The sequence below is a fragment of the Ochotona curzoniae genome, unplaced genomic scaffold (genome assembly GCF_017591425.1).
Source record: "Ochotona curzoniae isolate NIBS_2020 unplaced genomic scaffold, NIBS_Ocur_1.0 contig_908, whole genome shotgun sequence".
Classification (NCBI taxonomy): domain Eukaryota; kingdom Metazoa; phylum Chordata; class Mammalia; order Lagomorpha; family Ochotonidae; genus Ochotona; species Ochotona curzoniae.
Window position 1 is genome coordinate 4,441,742 of NW_024466607.1, and position 24,050 is coordinate 4,465,791.

General features: G+C 55.0%; 1 protein-coding gene across 3 annotated transcripts; it reads left to right on the top strand.

Moving 5' to 3' along the window:
- The first annotated feature begins 513 nt into the window (after positions 1–513).
- On the top strand, positions 514–23,555 carry LOC121166086 (tubulin monoglycylase TTLL3-like). 3 transcript variants are annotated; one of them, XM_040995157.1, is made up of 15 exons: positions 514–2,845; positions 2,967–3,058; positions 7,761–7,932; positions 8,017–8,114; positions 9,433–9,561; positions 9,981–10,095; positions 10,797–10,895; positions 11,864–12,059; positions 16,129–16,277; positions 18,097–18,340; positions 19,099–19,534; positions 21,967–22,111; positions 22,659–22,735; positions 22,909–23,135; positions 23,269–23,555. In XM_040995157.1, exons 1-14 carry the CDS (start codon positions 2,443–2,445, stop codon positions 23,047–23,049), a joined length of 2,496 nt encoding a protein of 831 aa, XP_040851091.1. In that variant the 5' UTR covers positions 514–2,442; the 3' UTR covers positions 23,050–23,135; positions 23,269–23,555. The 3 variants fall into 3 exon arrangements, with proteins under 3 accessions (XP_040851091.1, XP_040851089.1, XP_040851090.1); XM_040995155.1 differs by lacking the exon at positions 23,269–23,555 and having other exon boundaries at positions 21,967–22,983; XM_040995156.1 differs by lacking the exon at positions 23,269–23,555 and having other exon boundaries at positions 8,020–8,114; positions 21,967–22,983.
- The last annotated feature ends 495 nt before the right edge of the window (positions 23,556–24,050 follow it).

The window sequence follows — 24,050 nt, forward strand, 5'->3', positions numbered from 1 at the left end:
CCGACTTGGGTTCCTCTGCCCGGCCCTCTCATTGCTGAGCCTCCTTGGGCCCAGGAAAAGTGGTGGGGATCCCCTACCAGCTTCCTGAACTCTCTGCGGATAGCCACCTAGCTCTGGCTGGGGACAAGGCTGACTTGGTGACCACCAGCATGCCTGGGAGCAGGGGCCCAGAAACCAGGCACCCTCTGGCTTCAGGGGCTGTTTGGTGGTCTTCCAGCTGAAGGGCCAGCCTGTCGCCTTGCCAGTACAGTGCCTGTGCCGGAGGGGTAAAGGTGAGTGCCCCAGAGCGTCCTGGCCAGCTGTCCTCAGTGCCTGCTCTGGCCCCTCTGTACCCACGCTCTCTATCTTCTCTTCCAGTTCTGGTGGCCCTACCTCCCCTGATTAAAGTCTCTTCTTGCCCCTTTGGGGCTGCATGAGGTCTGTGGCGTGTGTGTGTGTGTGTGTGTGTGAGTGTGTAGGGGCGAGCATATACAGCCCACTGATTGGTCCTATTGTAATCCCTCCCAGGGCCCTCACCCAGGCTCCATGTATTTCTGAAGCCACTTGGTGACTGCCCAGAGCTGAGTGCTGTCACATGATGGTCTCAGGTGCACTGACCGAGGTGGCCTGGGAGAAGCAGGGATCTCAATGTCTTAGGGACAAAGGAAGAACTTGGATGAGCTCCAGTAGCTCGTCTCAAACCTATTGACCTTGGAGCGAGAAGGTAGATCTTGCCTCTGCTAAAGCAGTAATGGCTTTCCACATGGAACTATTTATTTCAATTTAAATAAAGTTTAAAGTCTGTTCTTTAGTCCCACTGTTCCATGCCAGATGCTTGAGAGCTCAAGTGACAAACAGAACGGCTGTTCCAGCATCACAGGTTGGATAGCGCTAGGACTCGCAAGTGACAGCTGGGTGGACGGGAAGGAAAGCAGACGTGTGCGTGTCCTGACTCGGTTCTGAACCTGGTGCTGAGCAGAGAGGAGGTGTGGCACGAGCATTCCCCAGTGTGGGATGCTGGCTGGCTCCAGGCTGCCAGTGGGCACAGCCTCCCTGCCTTGGGTGAGAGTTAGGAGTGCCAATAGGCTTCACTATCACCAAGCAGGGACCTCTGGGAATTCCAGGATGGGTTGTCAGGGACGCTTCCGAGGGGCAAGCTGGTGGTGAGGGGAGGGAGGGTTGGGGTGGGGATGGCCTGTGTGGCTGTCAGCCCTTTATGACAGGACCTCTGTGACCTGCCTGTCCCCTGCCTTTCTGAGCTGTCACACCATCTGTCGAGCACATGGCTGCATTCTGGCTTTGTAGCACATAGGCAGGGTGCTCCCGGTGAAACTGGGTGGACACGTGCACATGGCGGCTGGTCACTCAGCAGCTGTCGTAAGAGGGCGCAGTCTGCCTCAGCCAGGCAGAACCCTGGGTTTTCACAGATCTGTCCCTCAAGGTCCAAAGTTCCTCAAGCCAGGTTGGTAGCCTGATGAGGATGCGGTGGGTGTCTGCCAGGCCCTGCCTGGGGGCTTGCCTTTGGAAAGCTCAGACGAGCCTGGAGTGGCGCCTGGGGTTGTTGGAAGGTGGTGGTACGGTTAGTCTTCAAACCAGGTAGGGGGAACAACTCTATCCTGAGACTTGGAAGAGCTGGGCGTTGTGCTGCATTGCCCTTGCCTGGGGCTCCTGTGAGCAGCAGAGAGATAAGGTGGAGCTGCACCCAAGGGAGAAGCTGCCATCTCGCTGGGTGTCCAGAATCACCCCTCCGTGGATTGTGAGGCCAGTCACTTAGCATCTCTTGGCTTTGGTTTATTAGAGGATGCTGCCACTCCAGAAGGACTTGATGGTCCTGGTCTGGGGTTAACCAGCTAGCGACCCATTAGTTTCCTCTGCAGCTGACTCACAATGAGCTGGGTTTTTCTTTGCAAGTTTCAGGGCTTGGAGCTGAGTTCTGCACCTTGTTGCCCACTCTCATCCCCTTAAGATGCTCTGCCTTTAGGCTCCTCTCCATTTCTCCTGGGAGCTGCTTTGTGGAGCTCAAGTAGCTAGATCAACACACTTAACACCTGTAGCCCTTGTATTCCTTTGCTTGCTCATTCCCCCACCTCAACTCCTGTTGAGCTGCAAGTTCAGATCAGCTGCCATTTGTCAGTGCGTACCCTGTTCCTAGTGTGTGGTACCCTAGAATGAAGGGAGAATGACCCAAGCCTCAGGCACTCAGGAACAACCTGAGAAACCAGCATGCCCATACTAACGGGTGGCTCAAAGCTGCCTTTCTGGCAGGTGAGGCCTGGATCCCCACTCGCTGGGGGAAGGACCACTGGAGCACCCAGAGATCCACTGCAGCTCCCGAACCTGGCTGCCACACTTTGTATGCCTAGAGAATGGTTTCCAAGGCGACAGTAACCAGAGGGCGGGGCCTGGGACCAAGAGCGCCTGCTCGCCAAGGCTGCGGCGCACCAAGGGAGGCGGTGAGGGCGCATGCAGGGCCCTGGCTGCGGAGTCCTGCTTCTGAGCGCAGGGAAGCTGGGGCCTGCACGCCTGGGCTCCGCCTCCTGGTGCTACCCAGAGGGCGGCTTGGGGTACGGCTGGCCGGGGGAACGACAGCCACCTGAGCCCCGTGTCAGTTCCGCTGCCCCCTGGCCCTGGGTGCGCCACTCCCGGCGGCGGCTGGGGCTACCATCGCCCGGGCGGCTGCCGTGGCCTGGGACCGCCTCCACCCAGCCGGAGGGGGATTGTGTGAGCGGCAGCCCCGCCCCTGTGCACCCTTTGGATCAAGCCTTCCAGAAGCTTTCCCAGGGTCTGCATCCCAAGAGCACCTCAGATCCTCGCTCCCTCGGCCCCCTGCGCTCTCCGGCCCTAGATGATGACCTGCCGCGGGACGGTGAGCCTGGAATGGCGCGCACAGCCTGGACGGGCTCTGCGAGGAGCAAGATGCTGGGTGGGCACAGAAGAGAGCCCTAGGCTGTGCCCCCCAGCCTGCCCTGCTTGGCGTCTTTCCGCAGGTTCCTCTTGCCTCTGGGGTGGATTCTCCAAGGTGTCTCACCACATGGGCCGCCTCAAAAACGCCAAAATCCACGTGGAGAGAGCTGTCAAGGTCAGCGGGCGCTGATGGGGGGCTTAGAAGGGCCCCCAGAGTTGGGGGAGCTCAGCCTGCATTCTTTTTTTTTTTTTTTTTAGATTTATTTTTATTATGTTTTTATTGGAAAGGCAGATATACAGAGAGAAGGAGAGACAGAGCAAAAGATCTTCCATCCGATGATTCACTCCCCAAGTGAGCGCAACGGCCGATACTATGCCGATCCGAAGCCAGGAGCCTCTTCCGGGTCTCCCACGTGGGTGCAGGGTCCCAAAGCTTTGGGCCGTCCTCGACTTCTTTCCCAGGCCACAGGCAGGGAGCTGGAAGGGAAGCGGGGCTGCCGGGATTAGAACCGGCGCCCATATGGGATCCCGGGCGTGCAAGGTGAGGACCTTAACCACTTGCGCCACCACGCCGGGCCCTCAGCCTGCATTCTTAACCGCCATAACAAAGGCTGCCTCCCCACAGAACTTGGCAGAAGTCTAGACGTGGTTCCGCTTCCCTTCCTTCTGTTTCGCTTACGTATGTAACATATATATTGTATACATAACATATAATGCAGTTTTACAGAGAGGAGAGTCAGAAAGACCTCCCATCTGCTGATTCACTCCCCACAATGGCCAGGAGTTAGGAGCTTCTGCGTCTCCCACTCAGGTGCAGGGTCCCAAAGCTTTGAGCTGTCCTTGTCTGCTTTCCCAGGCCATAAGCAGGGAGCTGGATGGGAAGTGGAGCAGCTGGGACACGAACCAGCATGCATTTGGAGGATTAGCCAATTGAGACATCATGTGGGGCCCCATGTTCTCTGAACTTCTGCTGGTGACCTCCGGGGGTCAGGCAGCAGCCCCTCGCTGGCCCCGCTGCGCTCATTCCTGCTGTGCTTTCTCCTGGCTGCTGCTTGTCAGCTGCCTATGTGTGTGTGTGCATGTTTATATATGTATGTGTATGTACACGAATGTATTTTTGAGCTTTTTACATTTATTTGACAGGCTGAGCGTCAGAGGTGGGGAGGATCCTCCCTCTGTTAATTCGGTCACTAAGTGTGTGCCACGGGCAGCGTTGGGCCACACGGAAACTGGGAGCCGTGCACTCCCTGTGGGTGTTCCCAGTGTGTGCTGGGAACCCATGTACTCGACTGAGTCCGGCTGGGTCCATGCGACCCTCTCTGTGTCCTCTTCAGCCTGTAAAGCCACACCCGGTGGGCCCAGATCCAGTCCTCCTCTCCCGTTTCGGACTCCTGCCCCTCATTTTCCTGCGACTGTGCTTCCCACAGTTCTCCGCAGTCTCTGGTCTACCCCATCTCTCAGCTGCTAAAGACAGAAATCTTCTCTTGTTCACCCAAACAAATCTCAACCCTCACGCCTTTGCCAATCACTGTCATGACCCGGTTCCATTTTGTAAAGGCTTATTGATTTGAAAGTCAAACTGAGGCCCAGCGCAGTAGCCTAGCGGTTAAAGTTCTTGCCTTGCATGCGCTGGGATCCCATATGGGTGCTGGTTAGTGTCCAGACAGCCCCACTTCCCTTCCAGTTTCCTGCTTGTGGTCTAGGAATACAGAAGACGATGGCCCAAAGTCTTGGGATCCTATACCCTTGTGGTAGACCCAGAGGAGGCTCCTGGCTCCGGATTGGCACAGCACCAGCAGTTTCAGCCACTTTGGGAGTGAACCAGCAGATGGATGATCTTCCTCTCTGTCTCTGCTCTCCTCTGTGTATTTGCCTTTCCAATAAAAATAAATAAATCTTTTTAAATGGGGGTCTAATGCAGTAGCCTAGTGGCTAAAGTCTTCTCCTTGCACACGCTGGGATCTCATATGGGTGCCAGTCTTTTCCTGGCTTCTCCACTTCCCTTCCATCTCCCTGCTTGTGGCCTGGGAAAGCAGTCAAGGACAGCTCAAAGCCTTGGGACCCTGTACCCTCGTGGTAGACCCAGAGGAGGCTCCTCATTTCTGGCTTTGGATCAACTCAGCTCCAGCTGTAGCAGCCACTTGGGGAGTGAATCAATGGAGGAAGATCTTCCTCTCTGTCTTTTCCTCCTCTCTTTATATCTGACTTTGCAATAAAAAATAATAAATAAATCTTTAAAAAAAATACAAAAAGTGACAGAAGGGGAGAAAGGGAGAGGTCTGCTCTTCACACCCCCTACCAGTTGGTCACAACAGCTAGGTCTGGAACAGTCCGAAGCCAGGAAGTCCATTCTGCTGTGCCACAGGGCTGTCGGGGGCCCATGCCCTGGGACCATCTGCCTCCGCTTTCCCAAGCGCAGCAGGGGCCGAATGGGAAGTGTAGCCAGGACATGATCCAGCATCCATTTGGAATCCTGGCACTTAAAGGGTGATGTTTTAGCCTTTGAGTCATCGTGACGGGCCCATCTTTTTTGTTTTAATTTATTTATTTTGATTGGAAAGGCAGATTTACAGAAAGAAGGAGAGACTAAGAAAGATCTCCCATCTGCAGGTTCACTCCCCAAATGCCCATAATGGCCAGAGCTGAGCTGAGCTGAAGCCAGGAACCAGGGATCTCTTCTGAGTCTTCCACATGGCTGCAGGTGACTAAGGACTTGCACCATCCTCCACTGCTTTCCCAGGGCATAAGCAAGGAGCTGGATGGGAAGCGGAGCATCCAGGACACTAACTGGCACCCATACGAGATGCTGGTGCTTGCAGGTGGAGGGTTAGCCTAGGGGCGTCCCACAGCAGCCTTCTAACTGTAGATCTGACTGGCAACCTGGTTCTAGAACTTTCTGTCTTGTACACAGCAGTGATGTAAACGCACACAGCTTGCGCTCCCTCTTAGTTTAGCCTGATTCTCATGCCCCTTTCAGCGTGAAGTGCAAGTGCATCCCCAGGCCAGCAGAGCCCCCTGCAGCCTGGCTGCGGCCTCTGCAGCACTCCCACATTTTCAGGTTTATTTCTTTGACAGGTGGAGTTACAGAGAGAGATGAAGCTTCCATCTGATGGTTCACTTCCCAGGTGATTGTAACAACCGGGCTTGGGCCAGGCTGAGGCAGAAGCTTCTTCCACATCTCCCACGTGGGTGCAGAGGGCCAAGCACCTGAGCCATTCACTGATGCTTTCCCAAGTGCATTTCAGGGAGTTAGGTGGCAAGTGGGGCATCCAGAACTCAAACTGGCTCCCATATGGGACTTCAGCATTACAGGCATTAGCTTGGCCCACTGTGCCACAATGCCAGCCCCAGTTCTCCCGCTTTCCAGGTTCCACTGGCTCCAGGGTCCTTTCTATTCCGCTGACCTCTTTCTAGCCTTAAGGCCTTTGTGTGTGTTTTTTTCATCCACCTGGCTCCCAGTCGCTTCCCTGGCTGTGTACAAAGGAGCCTTTCATAAGCTCAGGGAAGATGTGTATCATGGAGCCCAGCACGATGGTCCAGGGCTAAATTCTCGCCTTGCATGCACCAGGACCCGTATGGGTGCCACTTGGTGTCCCAACTGCTCTACTTCCCATCCAGCTCCCTGCTTGTGGCCTGTGAGGACGGCCCAGGGCCTTGGGACCCTTGGGACCCTTGGGACCCTTGGGACCCTGCACTGCAGTGGAGGACCAGAAGCTCCTGGTTCTTGGTTTTGGTTCAGCTCAGCTCTGGCTGTTGCAGCCACCTGGGCCAATGAAAAATCTTTTTGTGTCTCTCTGTAAATCTGCTTTTCCAATTAAAACAAATAAAAGAAACATGGCATGGATTTCAGAAAATTTGCACCAAAATAATGTTTTGTTCTTTGTTGTTGTTGTTGTTGTTGTTTGTTTTATGGGCCCAGCGCACTAGCCTAGTGGCTGAAGTCCTTGTCTTGCATGCACCGGGATCCCATATGGATTGCAGGTTTGTGTCCCAGCTGCTCCACTTCCCTTCCAGCTCCCTGCTTGTGGCCTGGGAAAGCAATAGAGAATGGCCCAAGGCCTTGAGACCCTGCACCTGCGTGGGAGACCTGGAAGAAGCTCCTGGCTCCTAGCTTCAGATCAGCTGAGTTCCAGCCATTGTGGCCACTTGGAGAGTGAACCAGCGGATGAAGCTCTTTCTTTCTGTCTCTCCTCCTCTCTGTAAATTGACCTTTCCAACAAAAGATTTATTTTATTCTCTTGAGAAGCAGATTTTTTTTCCATTTGCCCCAAATGGCCACAGTGGCTGGGGCTGGTCAGGACTAAAGCCATGACCCAGGAGTTTCACCCGTGTTTCCCACATGAGTGACATCTCCTGCTGCCTTCTCAGACTCACTATCAGGGAGTTAGATCAGAAGTGGAGCAGCTGGAATTTGAACTGGAGCTTGTATAGAAAGCCAGTGTTGTAAGCAGTGGCCTTACTTGCTGTGCCACAACACTGTACCCCAGACCCCTCATATTTTTAGGTTTCTCTGGATCCCTGTTAATCTGTGACTTTTGGAGCCAGACTGCCTGAATATAAATTGCTGCTATTTTATTTGTCTGTTGTGTGGCATGGGCAAGAGCTTCAGTGTCTCAGTGCCTTAGTTTCATAACCATTGCAGTAGGATGGCTCACAGAAACATATATGCGTGCTTGCTAGGGACGCTCAGTGCTTCTCACGCAGTAGTTGCACCATTTTCAGGTGTGTTTCTGAGCTGCCTCTCCTCATTAATAAGCAGTGCCTCCTGCTGGAATGTGGCACTGCCCTGAGGGCTGGGACGTCGGCACCCAGCTGCCCGCTGGCAACAGCCACATAGCCCGTGCTTCTCAAACCGGTCATCATCGCTCCCCTTACAGCAGAAGAAGATCTTCATGATCCAGGGCCACTACCCGGTGATCCGCTGCCTCCTGCGCCAGAGGGGCTGGGTGGAGAAGAAGATGATCCATCATATGGGCGCCCCAGCTCTGCTACCGCCCCAGAAGGAGCTGGACAACTCGGCCGCGGGTGACAGCGACACCCCTGAGAATGGTGAGGGGTCCCCCTATCCTGAGGATGAGGCTTGATGGGGTCAAGGGCAGGGGCCAAGGGCTTCATCAGGCTCTGTGCCCACAGAAGATGAAGACGACCAGGAGGAGTTTCAACCACCACAGCCATTCAACTTTGAAGGGTTTCTGGAATGCGGCGATGTGGAAGGGACACATGCCTTAATGGTGAGGCTGGAAATTGGGGGCTGGGAGAAGCAGGGGACAGTGGGGGCTGTAGTAGGGAGTGTGAGCCCTGGGGTATAGCTGGCTGGTGTCAGGGCTATCTTACCCCCTCTGGGTCTCAGTTCCAGTGGTAAGGAGAAGCGATGCCTTGTGTGAGGGCAGGGTGGGCCCACAGAGTGGAGAGGGGCTTAGCGGAGCTGGGAAAGGAATGGCTTGGAGTTCAGAACTCTGCTCAGGGAGGCAGCAGCTGGCATAGCCTCCTTCCGGATAAAAGCCCCATGGTTTGGGATGGACGTCTGACCCAGTAATGAAGCCAGTTGCAGGCACACCCTTGTCCCGTATCGGTGTATCTGGCTTAACTCAAGGCCTGGCTCCATCACAGTTCCCGATGCTCACCACAGCCTGGGAAGCAGCGAGAGCTGGTTCAGATAGTTGAGTTCTCACCGTCGGCGGAGAAGGCCTGGATTGAGTTCCTGGCTTCCAGGCATCTGGGAGTAAACTAGCTAATGGCAGTTCCATCTGTCCATCTGCCTGTCCATATGTCTCTTTCTGCTTTGCCTCTGAGATGATTTAGAAAACCCAAAAATTCCATATTATCTCAGCAGGGGACCTTAGGATTTGTGAGTGCGGCTGGTATGGCATGCGCGTTGGCTGAGGCCAGGGGTTCATAACCAGGTTAGGTACCACAGCTTGGAAAGAATAGCTAAATGTGCTTGCCCCTTCTCAGTGTCAGGAAGGGTTGAGCCCCAAGGACTTGATCCAGCAGCTCAGCCTCAAGTCCTCAGGCGGGCCTGTCACTCTCCCTGGTCCTCAGTTCCCTGTCTGTGATGGGAGGATCGTCAGGGCCCCCACCTGCTGAGGTAGTGGCGAGGACTGACTGAGGTGACGTGGACGTGGCTTAGGACACAGCACTGTTGCACAGTCCTTCTCTTAACCGTCAGAGTTGAGGGAACAGGGAGAGACGTGGGTGCAGAGAGGAGCATCTGTGACATGCTGTGTACCCATCAACCTTGACTTCACTGTCCTGCAATTGGGCACATCGCAGAAAGCCAGGGGCCCGAACACTGCATAGTATTGAGTTACTGAGCTTGGTTGGTGCTTATCGCCCAGTCTCAGGGGGGCCACCCACTGGCCTCTTTCTTGCTCATCCGGGGTATGCCTCTGAGAAAGAGGTGTTTTCTTACTTCACACAAGGAGCTTGTGGGCAAGGCAAGAGGCACATTGTGCCTGCCCCACCCCCAGCCCTCCATGCTGGTCAATGGGATGGACTGCCGCAGGCCATGCTGCCCTCACCAGCTTCCCTGTCTCCCTCTCTTCTCAGTCCCGCATGGTTCGTAATGAGACCCCCTACTTCATCTGGACCACTCGGCGGGATGTGCTGGACTGCCGTTTCCTCTGCAAGGACCAGATAATAAACCACTACGCCCGGGCTGGTGCCTTCACCACAAAGGTGGGCTCCCGCGGAGGGCAGCCCAGGGCCCCTTGCCCCGTGACAAGAGGAAAGTTCTCAGGAGAGGGCGAGATGCGCCCTGGGGTGTGAAGCGGCAGGCCTCTGCACAGATGTCTTTTGCGGGTGTGGACAGCATGATGAGAGTGGTTTCCAGTGGGTCTGGAGCCAGAACAGACTCCAAGCCCAAGGGCATGGAGCGGGAGAGCTTGGAGTAGGAGGCGTCTGCCATCCGATTGTTGGGGTACACGAGGAGGATTCCTGGACTGGCGGGGATGGGGGAAAGGCAGGAGCACATCACGCAGGCCCGGCAGGCAGGGTGAGGGCTGCGAGCGTGCCCTGCTGAGGCCACCACGCACATGCTCCGTCCCGGAGCCCCCTGGGCCGGTCCCCAGCCCACCCCTCAGCTGCCGACTCTGCAGGTAGGCCTGTGTCTCAATCTCCGTAACCTGCCCTGGTTTGATGAAGCTGACGCCGACTCCTTCTTCCCACGCTGCTATCGCCTGGGGGCCGAGGATGACAAGAAGGCCTTCATAGGTAAGGAGACACCTGTTTCCAGGCTACAGCCCCAGACTCCCAGTGCAAAGCTTTGTTCCTGGCCTCTCCACCCACCTGTGTCTGCTGGGCACACTTTTTTCTCTGCCCTTGTCCCAGTCTCCCTAATGTGCCTGCCCTCAATGAGCTTCCTAGCTCAACACACCGTCTCTTCCTGATGAGCCTCAGTGGGTTCATTCCTGCCTGGAGCAGGTGCTAACTGAAGTCATTGCATCATTGCACTGGCAGAGTCTGGAGTCCAGAGTAGATTCCAGGCCCATTACAAGTTCTGTTGGCAGAATCAGGGTCTAAACGAGTTATGAGCTTTGACTTTCCAAGGAAGAGCAGGGTCTAGCTGCAGCTGGCCTTCGGGTTGGATCAGAATGTAGATTCAGATTAGATGTTGGGTTTAAATTACATTCCCAGTCTGAAACTGGCCCTGGGCCTCAGTGAGGAGCAAGTGTGGAAAGCTAAGCAGGCATGGAAGAACACAGATCCCAAAGGCAGACCCGAGCCGGACAGGCCAGGTCTCAGGCTGCTTGTCCGGCTGAGTCAGTGGGAATCAGGCTCCAAGGCAGAGTCCAGCATCAGAAGATGTGGGGTCAGGTTCCAGATCCACTGTGGGGCAGGTGATGACGAGGTTCCGGAACCAGAGCAGGCTGCAAGCCTGGGGCTGAGCAGGGTGTTCCTTGCCCCGGGAGCAGAGGACTTCTGGTTGACGGCCGCCCGCAGCGTGCTCAAGCTGGTGGTGAAGTCCGAAAGGAAGTCGCATTCACACCAGGCCAAGGAGGAAGAGGCCCCAGGTGGGTGCTGTGGTGAGCTCCCCTCCCCGGCCACGTGTCCTCCCATCCATCCATGTCCATCCATGTCCATCTGGCCATCAGCATGCCTGCCTACCACCATGTCCATCCACTGCTCCTCCATCTACTCATCCACCACCCAACCACGCACTGACTAGCCCATGTGCTGTGCTGGTCACTCCGCGTTGGTCTCCTCACCCACCTGCGGTTGCCTTTAGGTTCCTCTTCCACCTGCCCACTCCCCAGCTTCTCTCCCCATTTGCTGGGTCTCCTGCCCTTTTACCCACTGCCTTCACAGGCCTTCCTCCATCCCAGCCATCCCACACCTGACTTCTGTGCCTCTGCTGGCCCTCCCAGAGGTGAGGCCAGGAAGGAGACTGTGGGAGCCTGCATAACTGAGGAGGAGGAGGCAGGGTGGTGGAGGGTGGCTCGAGGACCCCTGTGCTGTGCGTAGGAAGCAGCCTGCTGGAATGAGAGGGGCTCCTAAGGACCCCCTGACTGGTGGCCCTGCACCATTTGCTCTGTCTCTTCATCCTGTACTCCAAAGAACACTCCAGAGTTCTGGCAGTGGGCCCAGAATCCTTGCACAGGAGGACCCAGGAAATCACATATGTGGGAGCTCACCTCAGCCAGGCTTCCCAAGTGCATCTCAGACATAGTTCAGTGTGTTAGGGGTCCCAGCAGTAGAGTGGCCAGAGGTGCATGCTGGGGACATGCCATCAAGGCCATGGGGGCAGTTAGCACAGATCCTCACACATGCAACAGTCCCTGGAACAGGGAAACCCAAAATTAAGAGCTGAGATCTCAGGTGAGTTGAGAGCAAAGCTTCAGGGAGTGGCATTCACGGAACACTGGGAAGTCTAGGTCTGCACTGTGCCTTGTTGGAGACAGGCCATGGGACGCTGGAGGGTGGCACATGTCAGCTTACCTGCGTGAATGCAACAGTGACAGGCGACTCCCTCTCCCTGCAGGAGAAAAACAGCTCAAGAAGACAGAGAAGAAGATAGCAACTGTGACCCCAGAGTTTGTAGACAAGGCTCTGAGTGTGTGTGAGGAGCACCTTAGCACCCTGGCACACCTGGACATCGACAGGGATGTGGGGGTCCCCCTGTACTTGGGTCCCGATGGCTGGGCCCTCTTCCTGCAGCGCTACTACCAAGTGGTCCAGTGAGTACCTGCTGCTGGGGGTAGGGGTGGGGGCACCCACCTGCTCCTGACACCTTCCAGGTGCGAGCCCCTCTTCTGCACTGTCATGTAGTGTAGTTACACCCAGTCATCATGGCCTGTGCCACCACACAGTCCCAAGTCCTGGCTTGGCAATTTTCAAACTCTGAGACTTCAGGAACATGAGCTCTGCTTTTCTCAGATGCCACTGTGTGTTCTTGTTCGGTTCTGTTTTGTTTTTAAGACCTACTTTCATTTGAAAGGCTGATTTGCAGAAAGAAAAGAGACAGATTTTCCTCCACTTGTTTCACTCCCCAAATGTCTGCAATGGCAGAGCAGAGCTGATCAGGAACCAGGAACTTCTTTCTGGTCTCTCACTTGGGTGCAGTCCCAAGGACTTGGCCCATCCTCTGTTGCTTTCCCAGGGTATAAGGAGAGAATTGGTTAGGAAGTAGAGCACCCAGGATTCAAACTGGCACCCATATGGGATGTGAGTGTCAAGGAGTGGAGGATTAGTTTGCTGGGCCACCATGCTGGTCCTGACACAGCTTTTTTTTTTTTTTTTAAGATTTATTTATTTTTATTGTAAAGTCAGATATATAGAGAGGAGGAGAGAAAGAGAGGAAGATCTTCCATCTGATGATTCACTCCCCATGTGGCCGCAATGGCTGGTGCTGCGCCAATCCAAAACCAGGGACCAGGAACTTCCTCCAGGTCTCCCACACGGGTACAGGGTCCCAAGGCTTTGGGCCGTCCTTGACTGCTTTCCCAGGCCACAAGCAGGGAGCTGGATGGGAAGTGGAGCACCCAGGAGTTGAACCAGCACCCATGTGGGATTCTGGTGTTGCAGGAGAGATTTAACGTGCTACACTACAATGCCAGTCCTGAGATGGAGCTCGTCCATCTGCTGGTTTGTTCACAAATGATTGCAATGGAGGGGGCCAGGCTAGGTTGCAGACAGAGACCCTATCTGGATCTTGGCAGTTCCAGTACTTGGGTGTCTGCTGCTTTCCCAGATGCACTGGCAGAAAGTGTGGCCTCACACCAGCACCCTGAAGTGTGATGTATGAACATCACAGGCTTCACCATGGCACTGGTCCTGCACAACTTGCTTGTGCCAAAATAGACTTGTGATTGCTGCAGTTTTCCAAAACTTTTTTTTTTTCTGAAAGGCAGAGTGACAAGCTACCTCCTGCTGGTTCTCTCATTGAATGCCCACAGTGGCTGAGGCTACTGTGCATGTTCATTGCTAGGAGCCAGGAATTCAAACCAGGTCTCCTGTGGGGAGCAGGAACCCGGTAACTTAAGCTGTCACTAGTTGCCTCCTAGGGTGCACAGTAGCAGGAAGCTCGGAGCTTTGAGTGATTGTTCCACTCAGCTGTGTGACCCGGGACCTGACCTGCACACCTGTGTGAGAAGCTCACTCAGAGGGGGTCTGGAGCGGGGCAGAAAATGTCTGAGACGCGATTAAGATCGACTAATTTGAAAAGGGAAAGTTACAGAGAGGGAGGGAAGGATAGAGAGAGAGATCTTCCATCCACAGGATCATCACCAAAGGGCTGCAGTCGTCAGAACTAGGCCAGGCTGAAGCCAGGAGAATTCTTCCAGATGTCCCACATGGGGGCCAGGGCCCAGGCACTCTGTCCAGCTTGTGATGCCTTCCCAGGTACATCAGCAGGGAGCCGGAACAAAGGTGGAGCAACCGGAACTCAAACTGGTATCCATTTGGGATGCTGTTGCTGCAGGCAACAGTTTATCCCCTTGCTTTGCACCACCATTCCTAACAGTGACCCAGTTTTTAAGGATGTATCATTTGGCACAGGACTTGGAGGGGGACTGCAGGGAGGAGGGCGCTGCAGGCAGAGCACACTCAGGCAAGCCTCGACTTCCTGATACCTGCTGGGCCATGGGCTCTCAGGACCCTGCAGCTAGGGCAGTGGTGACAGGCAGGAGTGGGTGGCAGGGCAACTCACTGCTCAGCTACTGAGCAGTGAATCACCACTTCATAAGCAAATAAGTCGTGGCCAACAGGCAACCCAGAGCTACCTAGCAGCCAAGGCCAAGCCACTGACACAGAGGTGAGCTCAGCTGCAGCAGGGCACACAGCATTGCACACGAGGCCTCTGTGTGTGCAGTGCCAGGGCAACCCCCACAGGGCCATATGAACTCCTCCAAATTGAGGCTACTGCTAAAACACTGCCGACCACAACCGATAGAGCATCCTGTGGGCCCATAACCATTTATCGCATTTATACATTCAATCAAACAGAGAGGGAAAAAAAAGTTCTTCCATCCCCTGGTTCACTCCCTACGTGGCCAGACAGCTGAGTCAATCTGAAGCCAGGAGCTTCTACCTTGTCTCCCATGTGGGTATAGAGTCCCAAGAACCATCCTTGAACCATCCTCCATTGCTTTTCCAATCCATAATCTGGGAACTAGACCAGAATTGGAGCAGCCAGGACTAGAACTGGTGCTCATATGGGGTGTTAGAAATGTAGCAAGGGGATTGGCCTGTTAAGTTAGCACACCAACCTTATGATTTCCTTAAATGATCTGTCTCACCAGCAAGTCTTTTAACAAGGTGACTCTATGAAACCCTGATAGGTTTTATTACCTTTTTAACAAATCAAAAACCATGCTGTTGGGGTTGATGATGTGGTACAGTGTGTTAAGCAGCTACTTACAATGGCTGGCATCCCACGTGAGTGCCAGTTTGAGTCCTGACTGCTCCACTTCTAATCCAGCTTCCCAGTAATGACACCTGTAAAGCAGTGGAGGATGGCCCAGGTGCTTGGGTCTCTTTAACTCAGCATGGAGTGTTCCAAATTCCTAGCCCCAGCCATGGTTGCCATATGGAAAGCGAACTAGTAGCTGGAAGCTCGATCTCCCTCTATCCCTCCTCTCACCCTGCCACCCTGTAAAGAAAAAACCAACACACTGTTGTGTTGAGATTTTTCTGAGTTGCTCCATCACACTTCCTGTGAGAAGGCACTTTGTACCCGGGACTGTGGGGGACAGTGTTGGGACTTTGGCATGAACACTGCCAAGCCCCTGCTGTCTTTTTGTTCCTGTTTCTGGTACTGCTCCAATGGCTATTGTCTTCTCCTGATAGGAGAGAGGGGACTGACATTGTGGCATCATAGGTTAAGCTGCAGTGCTGGTATCCCATGTGAATGCCGGTTTGAGTCCCCACTGCTCAGCTTTCAGTCCAGTCCCCTACTAATACACCTGAAAAGTAGTTAAAAAAAAAAAAAGGCCTGATTGCTTGTACTCATGGCACCATGGCACCCTACATGGGAGACCTGGGTGAAGGTCCCGGCTCCTGGCTTCAGCCTGGCTCAGCCCTGGCAGTTATGCCCATTTGGGGAATTATCTAGCAGATGAAATCTCGCTCAAGTCTTGCTCACTCATGTTCTTTTTCTCTCTGTGTCTCTAACTCTGCCTTTCAAATAAATATGTGAATCTTAAAAAGAGGAGGGAGGGAGGGGAGAAGGAAGGAAAGATGGAAGGAAGGAAGGGAGGGAGGGAAGGAGGAAAAAAGGATCTGAAGCGAGTGGACTCCGCGGGCAGGGAGAGTGTGGGCAGCTGCTGGGAGAGGTCAGGTGGTTCCAGTCCTGGCCCAGCTTCAGCTGAACATGGGCTGTGGGCAAGTCTCCCAACTCCCCAGGCTTCAGCTTGCTCTTCTCCAAAAGGGAGCAGCTGTTGAGTTAGTGAGAATGCCAGGCAAGTTCAAAGAGTTCATGAAAAAAGGGAATAAAAGGTATTTACTTTGCTGTGAAAACCAAGTTTGGAAATGCTTGTGTGTTAATTTTTCTGGGTGCATGTCTTCCATGAACTTATGGAGGACCCCTCGTGTGGAAAACTCTGGGCACAGTGCCTGTCACACAGTTATCTTTGGAGCTTGAATGACTACAGTCTGCAGGAGCAGTTCCAACGGACAGGAAGGGAGGTGGCAGAGGTGCGGTGTTGGGCTGCAGGGGAGTGGCTCAAGGGTGGGAGAGGATATGGAAGAGACCTGTCACCCTCCTCCCCCCAGGCCTAGCCCTGCCCAAGTTCCGTTGTCTTTCCGCAGTGAGGGAGCAGAGCTCAGGCACCTGGAGACACAGGTGCCACGCTGTGAGGACATCCTGCAGCGGCTGCGGGCCGTGGTGCCCCAGATGGACATGGAGGGAGACCGCAACGTGTGGATTGTGAAGCCAGGAGCCAAGTCCCGTGGACGAGGTGGGGGTCCGCCCTTGCTCCCCAGACCCGCCCTTCTGTCATGTCTGTCCTCCACTAGAGGCCCAGGGAGTTTGGTGGAGTGTGCTCTTTGAAGGCAAACTTCCCCTGGGTGCAAGCCCCAGCCAGCCTTATTGTCATTTGAACAGGAGAGCCATCCGGCAGGCTGGTACTTGAGCCGGGACACCTGGGACATAGAAACACTCTTGGCACCAGATCACGAACATAATGTGGTTGTTACTAAATCAAAAAACAAGTAATGGGCCCAGCATGGTGGCCTAGTGGCAAAATACTCACCTTGCATGTGCTGGGATCCCGTATGGGCACTGGTTCTAGTCCCTGTGGCCCACCTCCCATCCAGCTCCCTGCTGTATCCTGGGAAAGAAACAGAGGATGGCCCAAAGCCTTGTGGTCCTGCACTTGCATGGGAGACCTGAAAGAACCTCTTAGCTCCTAGCTTCAGATCAGCTCAGCTCTGGCCGTTGCGGCCACTTGGAGAGAGAGTCAGTGGACAGAAGATCATTCTGTGTGTATCCTTCGCTCCATAAAACTGACTTCCCAATAAAAATAAATAAATCTTTAAAAAAAAACAAAAACAAGCAATGCAGGAAACTATGAAGAAGCTATAAAAGCCACCCTTGATTTCACGAGGCAATGATTGCTAACTGGCATACGTCTTTCTGTGCATTCTTGGGAAGTCAGATATACAGAGAGGAGGAGGAGAGAGAGAGAGGAAGATCTTCCATCTGATGATTCACTCCCCAAGTGAGCGCAACGGCTGGTGCTATGCTGAACTGAAGCCAGGAGCCAGGAACTTCTTCTAGGTCTCCACACAGGTGCAGGGTCCCAAAGCTTTGGGCCGTCCTCGACTGCTTTCCCAGGCCACAGGCAGGGAGCTGGATGGGAAGTGGGGCCACCAGGATTAGAACCGCTGCCCATATGGGATCCCGGCGCGTTCAAGGTGAGGACTTTAGCTGCTAGGCCACACTGCCGGGCTCTTTTTTTTTTTAAGAGAGATTTATTCATTTTTATTGGAAAGGTCGACATACAGAGAGGAGGAGAGACCAAGAGGAAGATCTTGCATTCAATGGTTCACTCCCCAAGTGACTGCAAATGGCCAGTACTGTGCCGATCCGAAGCCAGGAGCCAGGAACTTCCCTCTGGGTCTCTCACATAGATGCAGGATCTCAAGGCTTTGGGCCATCTTCTTCTTTGGGTTTTCCCAGGCCACAGGCAGAAAGTTCGATGGGGAGTGGAGCAGCCAGGACTAGAACCTGTACCCATATAGGATCCCAGACAAGGATTTAGCCACTAGGCTATTGTGCCAGGCCCCAAACTGGAAACTTTTTTTAAAAATTTATTTATTTGTTATTGCAAAGTCAGATATACAGAGTGGAGGAGAGACAGGAAGATCTTCCGTCCAATGATTCACTCCCCAAGCAGCCACAACTGCCAGAGCTGAGCCAATCCAAAGCCCGAAGCCAGGAACTCTTCCAGGTCTCCCACATGGGTGCAGGGTCCCAAGGCTTTGGGCCGTCCTTGACTGCTTTCCCAGGCCACAAGCAGGGAGCTGGATGGGAAGTGGAGCTGCCAGGATTAGAACTGGCCCACATGAGATCCCATGCAAGGTAAGAACTTTAGCCACTGGGCTATCATGCCAGGCCAGGAAATGTTTAAAAACTTTTATTCTTACAAACTCTGCTTTGCTGGAGGGAACAGGTTGAGGTGCAAGGTCACCTGGTCCTGGTCCTGTGGGGATGAGAACTTGGGGTGTTCTGTGCCCTGTCCCCAGCCCACTTTCTGGGTACCCCTTCGCCCTTAGGCATTACGTGCATGGACCACCTGGAGGAGATGCTCAAGTTGGTAGACTGCAACCCGCTGATGATGAAGGATGGCAAGTGGGTGGTGCAGAAGTACATCGAGCGGCCCCTGCTCATCTTTGGCACCAAGTTCGACCTGAGGCAGTGGTTCCTGGTCACTGACTGGAACCCCTTGACCGTGTGGTTCTACCGCCACAGCTACATCCGCTTCTCCACACAGCCCTTCTCCCTGAAGAACCTGGACAAGTGAGTCCTGCTGCCCAGCTCCTAGGGGCTCCCCGTCTGGGGAGCGGTGGGGACTGGCAGGCCAAGAAGCAAGGAGGGCACAGCAGAGTCACCCAGACCCACAGCTGACAGACACTGGCTGGGTGTGCACCCCACACATTTTCTGGACACTGGGGAGCTCACAGCCTGGGGGGGGGAGAGGCAGATGAGCAGTGTGTGGAGGAATACTGCAACCTAATAGCTTATAGGGACACTGGTTCCAAAAGAGCAGATGTCAGGCAGGGTGAAGGGAGGCCAGGGGACACCGGAGGTAGGCAAGGTGAGACGCAGCATCTCATGTGCATGGACCGGAGTCAGGTTCCCTGTTGGCAGCCTCCAGGCTGGGTGGCTTTTGCCCAATAGAAACTCCTATGAACCTAATGTCCACGTGTGGATGATGAAAGCATTAGCGTGTAACCCAGTGGTGGGCACTCACATGTGATGGGGCTTCGTGTCCATGGATGTGGAGGCTCCGTGCGTCCATCCTTTCAGCTGTTCTTTATAACCTGCCAGCTTAAGGACTTGCCTGAGACCCCTGGTCAGTGGCAATGATGGACCTTGAGTGCCTCTGCTCTCATGGTCCTCCCTCTGCCACTTCCTGCCCTCCTAGCCCAGAGCATTCAGTATGTCACCCGGGCATTGTCCATTCAGAGCTAAGATGCCTCCTAACCCCAAAGGTATGTGGCAGGTCCAACTGTGTCCTGTCTGTTCCCTCAATGGGATCCTGCCCTCTGCCCTAGTGCGGTGCACCTGTGCAACAACTCCATCCAGAAACACCTGCAGAACTCATGTCACCGGCATCCCCTGCTGCCAGCGGACAACATGTGGTGCAGCCAGAAGTTCCAGGTCCACCTGAAGGAGATGGGGGCCCCGCATGCCTGGGCCACCATCATTGTGCCTGGCATGAAGGCTGCCGTGATCCATGCCTTGCAGACCTCACAGGATACAGTGCAATGTCGCAAGGCCAGCTTTGAGCTCTATGGGGCCGACTTTGTGTTCGGTGAGGACTTCCGCCCCTGGCTGATCGAGATCAATGCCAGCCCCTCCATGGCACCCTCCACGCCCGTCACCTCCCGGCTCTGTGCCAGCGTGCAAGCTGACACCTTACGTGTGGTCATCGACCGGCGGCTGGACCGCACCTGCGACACAGGAGCCTTCGAGCTCATCTATAAACAGGTGAGCTGGTTGGGTCCAAGTAGGGCCCCTGCGAGATTGCCTCTTTCTCCAGACCAAGTTCAAAACCCAGGCCCTAGCCCTAGTCCTGCCCCTTGACCTTGGGCATCAGTGTCTATATAGTAGGTTAGTACCACCTTTACTGTGGGGTCTGGGAGAAGGAAATGCATTAACGCTTGGGTAACATTAGGGGGCGTCAGATCATGGAAAACATGTTTTTCAGATTTCAAAGTGTTTTATACTAAAACCAACATGAGTTGGGTTTTGTTTTTGTTTTTGTTTTTTTGAGAAACAGAGACAAGACAGACAGAGAGGGTACCCTTGTGCTGGTTTACTCTCCAAATGACGGCAGGAGCTGCGGGCTGGGCTGCAGCCAGGTGGATGCCCGGACCTCAGTCTAGGTCTCCCATGTTAGTGGCAGAAACCGATGTCCCTCGGCCATTGCCTCGTGCCCCCTCTGTGTGCCGATAGACAGCTGGGGCAAGACCCCGAGCCAGGCTCTGAGCCCAGGCAGTTTGTCACAGAATGTAGGTGCGTCGGCACTGGGCTCACTGGTGGCCCTGACCTTGCATGTTGTTTTCCCCCTCACTGGTATTCCCAGAGACATGCACAGCACAGCATTTGGAGCAGGGTCTGTCCCTACGCAGTGAGCCCAGACGAGGACACAGGGATTGTGGGTCTGCTGTTTATAAAGCCCCGCGGGGCTGAGTGAAGGTCCCTGCCCCCCAGGGCTCTGCTGCTGTCTTTGCTGCCTCATAAGCTCGGGAGGGTTTCTAATTGTTAAGTGCCTGGATGTGCAGTGAGGGTGTTTAATAGCAGCTACAGTGATGGTGATGATGACCATGATATGAAGCATTGCTCTTGTTCTGAAAGGAGATTGAAATCCGAGCCCATGCGGTATTCCCCCAAGGCAGCTTTGCACAGTGTGTTTGCATTCACATTTGATTCTGTCGAGGTCTGGGCACAGAGTGGGGCCTCCTCTTTGTGACGGTTACTCATGATACCTTATTTTACATTTTTTAAGATTGTATTTCTTTCAAAGTGAGAGACACAGAAAGAGCAAGAATCAGAGCTGTCGTCTGGTTCACTCCCCAGATGGCTGCAACAGCTGGGGCTGGGCCAGGCCAAAGCCAGAGCCTGTCCCACCTAGGTGCAGGTGCCCAAGCATGTGGGCCATCTGACAGTGCTTTTCCTAGGCAGGCTAGCAAGGAGCTGGATCAGAGAGGGAACAGCCAGGAGAGAAGTGGGTGTCTCAGCTTCCCACACTGTGCTACAGCAACAGCCTCCCTTGACGATATTTTTAAAAAATGTTGTTGGCATTTCAGTTTGATGAAATGGAAGTGAGAGGAAATATCAGGGCAGAAAAATACAACAGAGCCAAGGCCAGGAACCCACTGTGCCGGGGGCTCTGCCCTGGGTATGTGACTGAGGGCTCTGTTCTGCTTCGCCCAGTGTCACACGACCCTCAGCTGGCCCTTCGGTGCTGGTCAGCTTTTCCATGTCAGGCCAGCGTGTCACCAACGCACATGCCTTGTGCCGCTTGCTTTATTTCTTGTCTGAATCTAGGCCATCTGTATCCCGTCGCTGGGTGGGTCTCTGGACAGGGCCAGGCAGCTGCCCTGCATTCTGGATCTGTCTGATTGGCTCCCTGTGGTGGCGCCAGACTCCAGCTTGTGTCTGCATGTCCTGTAAGCTGGATGCTAGGTCAGACCTCTTGGTGAGACAGGATGCTTTCCACAAGGCATACACCTTCAGTGTCTCCCTGTTCCTGGTGTCGAGCTTGACCGTGGGCTAAGGCAGCAGCTGCCAGATATCACAGTGGTGATAAGCTGCACCCTCCCCGTGGCAATGATTAATTATACCATAAGGTGAGATTTAGGCTGTATGCAAATGACACATTATCCTGTCATCCTGTTCCCCTGGTGGTTTTGATTCTTGCAGTTACAGTTGCACAGTGGCTAGGTTCTAACCGGGTCTCCACTTGTTGGTTGTGATCTCCCTGGCAGGTGCGGCTAGAACATGCAAACAGGTGTTTTGTTGCTCAGAGGGTGTTTAGTCAGGAGCCTCTCATACAGTTCCAAGCTCAGAGGAGGCTGAGTCCCCCGAGCACAGCTGCCTTCACAGGCCTGGAGAACTGTATGGGATCGCCTCCCACAGGCCTGGTCTCTGCCCCCCCACGTCAGCTGCCTGTCCTCTCCACATACTGCCACCCTAAAGGCTGTGGCCTCTGCTCACTCCTGGGCATCCTTGCAACGCTTTTCTGTCTGTGCAGGATCTGGTTAGCCCATGTCCACACCTGCACCAGGGCTGATCTGGCTGGAGAGCTGGGGGATGGGCAGCATGGCAGGAACTGCCTGTGGGGCTCCTTCCCGTGTCTCAGCCCAAGTCCTGCTGGCGGTGAGGACTGAGTGGGCCTGGTCTTTTCTTGCCTACAGCCTGTTGTGGAAGTGCCCCAGTACATGGGTACCCGGCTGCTGGTGGAGGGCTGCACCATCAAGAAGCCCATGGCACTGTGTCCCAGGCGGTTCAGGCTCCGCCCAGCACTCCCACACCTGCTGACCCAGCAAGGCTCTGGGGAAGGCAAGGACTCGGGGGCCCCCACCTCTTCTCGGAATGCGACCAGGGCCAGAAGCCAGAGGCATGCTGACAAGTCGGACTTCACCCCTATCACCTCAGTCCCTGGGAAGGGGAAGAAAGGCAAGGCGAGAAGTGCCAAGGCCCTGGCTCACCCCAGTCTGCGCAAGTGGGACCCCTCCAGCTCCAGGATGGGCTGCATTCTCACCATGACCTGGGCTAGTGGAGACAGGCATCCCCACCCCCTGGATCGCTTGCCACTGAGCCCGAAGAACCCCCAGGCCCTGGGTAAGACCATTCCCCCAAAGCACCCCAGGGTCCCCCTTGCCAAGCCCCTCCCCTGCCAAAGAGCCACCAGAAAGAAGTAAAAGCCGACACTCATGGAACCTTTTTCCTAGCTGTGTCCACTCCGGGCGGCGATACAGGCCATGCCCTTGCTTGCACGCAGTAGCCTCGGGAGGAAGGGGCCCTGAGCTGCCACACTGCCACCACCCAGCCTCCTTTGTCCTCCCAGCAGCCCAACCAGATAGGAGCTGTTACCCCCGTTTTCCAGCTGAGGGATCAGGAAATGTAAGCAAGTTCCCCGAGGTTGCACAGCTCAGCAGGGGCAGAGCTGGGATGCAGACCCAGGTCTGTTGGACTCTCAACCCTGCATTTCCCCGCCCCCCCATCCCTGGAGAAGGCCCCGGGAGGGCTCCATGTGCCCTTCTACCCCACCCCACCTTCCGCACACACCTGACTGACAGGGCAGCTAGTCTGCCCTGGGCCCTCCCTAGGCCTCAGAGCCGCCCTTGCTCCCGCAGCCCCGTACCACCTCCCCAGTCTCCACGCCAAGGCCCGGCTGCCTTCTTCCCGTGTGCTCGGAGGCCAGGGGCAGGCCCTCAGCCGGCAGCCCCACAAGCTGCTGGGCTCTAAGGCCCTGTCGACCACAGGCAAGGCCCTGATGACTCTACCTACGGCCAAGGTGTTCATTTCCCTCCCACCCAACTCTCATCTCAAGCTGACACCTGGCGGCCTGAAGCCAAGAAAGGTGGGCCTCCAACTACGACTTGCGGACAGTGTCGGGTTCCGGGGTCAGGGCTGCCCAGCGCCCGGGGGAAGGGCTAGCTGTGCCCTCTGCATTCCTGATCATCTCTCCCTCTCTTCCCTTCTTCCACACTGAGGAGGCTCTTGTTTCTCAGCGCCTTCCCAGCCCCCGTGCTGGACGGGCCCTGTGGTATCTGCCCTTGGACATCGCAGCTCTTCCTAGCACCCCTAGGAAGGTCAAGGCCAGACGCGGCAACAAATCCAAGACTGAAGTGAGCCCTGCAAGGAGGCTGGGCCTCCCAGATCCCCTGTCCCTTACTGACAGATTCCAGGGGTTGAGGGGCATGGGGGACATGAGGCTGGTGAAGCCCCTGCTTTGATCCCTGCTGTACCCTCCCCCTGTCCTGGACCAATGCCAAATAAAAAGGAGCAAGTGAAGCGTTGCAGGCTTTGTGGCCACCGGAGGGTGAGGAGCAGCGGGGTGAGGTGCCCTCCCACTTCTTCAGGGGAAGAGCTGGAGCCATCTCAGCAGTGCAGCTCCCAGCAAGGTCCCTGCGTCTCCCAGGCCCCGGAGGACGGGGCTGGGCAGACCTTCACTGTACAAGTAAGGAAAGTGGCTTTGCAAGGAGCAGTGGCTTGCCTAAAGCTGCGTTAGTGGGGATGACAGCACGGGCTGGCAGCAGAACTGCCCTAAGTGAGACAAGGGGAGGACTGGGCCTGACCCCTGTCACCTAAAAGCAGTATCTCCAACTGAGACCATGCCCCTATGGGAAACTGTGCCATTTCCCAGTTGAGTGGTGGCCCCAGAATGTAAAGAAAGTCTGCAGGTAGAATTTAGGGTAGAGGCACCGGACGTCATCCCAGATGATCTTAGTTCGGGCAGCCCTCAACCCACGGTAGGGCTGCTCACGGAAGTCAG

Bases quoted from the DNA above. Each gene is read 5' to 3' on its own strand.
- LOC121166086 (XM_040995155.1), top strand. From the start codon at position 2,443: ATGCAGGGCCCTGGCTGCGGAGTCCTGCTTCTGAGCGCAGGGAAGCTG. The intron at 2,846-2,966 runs GTGAGCCTGGAA...GTCTTTCCGCAG, and splicing joins TGATGACCTGCCGCGGGACG to GTTCCTCTTGCCTCTGGGGT. The intron at 3,059-7,760 runs GTCAGCGGGCGC...CTCCCCTTACAG, and splicing joins ACGTGGAGAGAGCTGTCAAG to CAGAAGAAGATCTTCATGAT.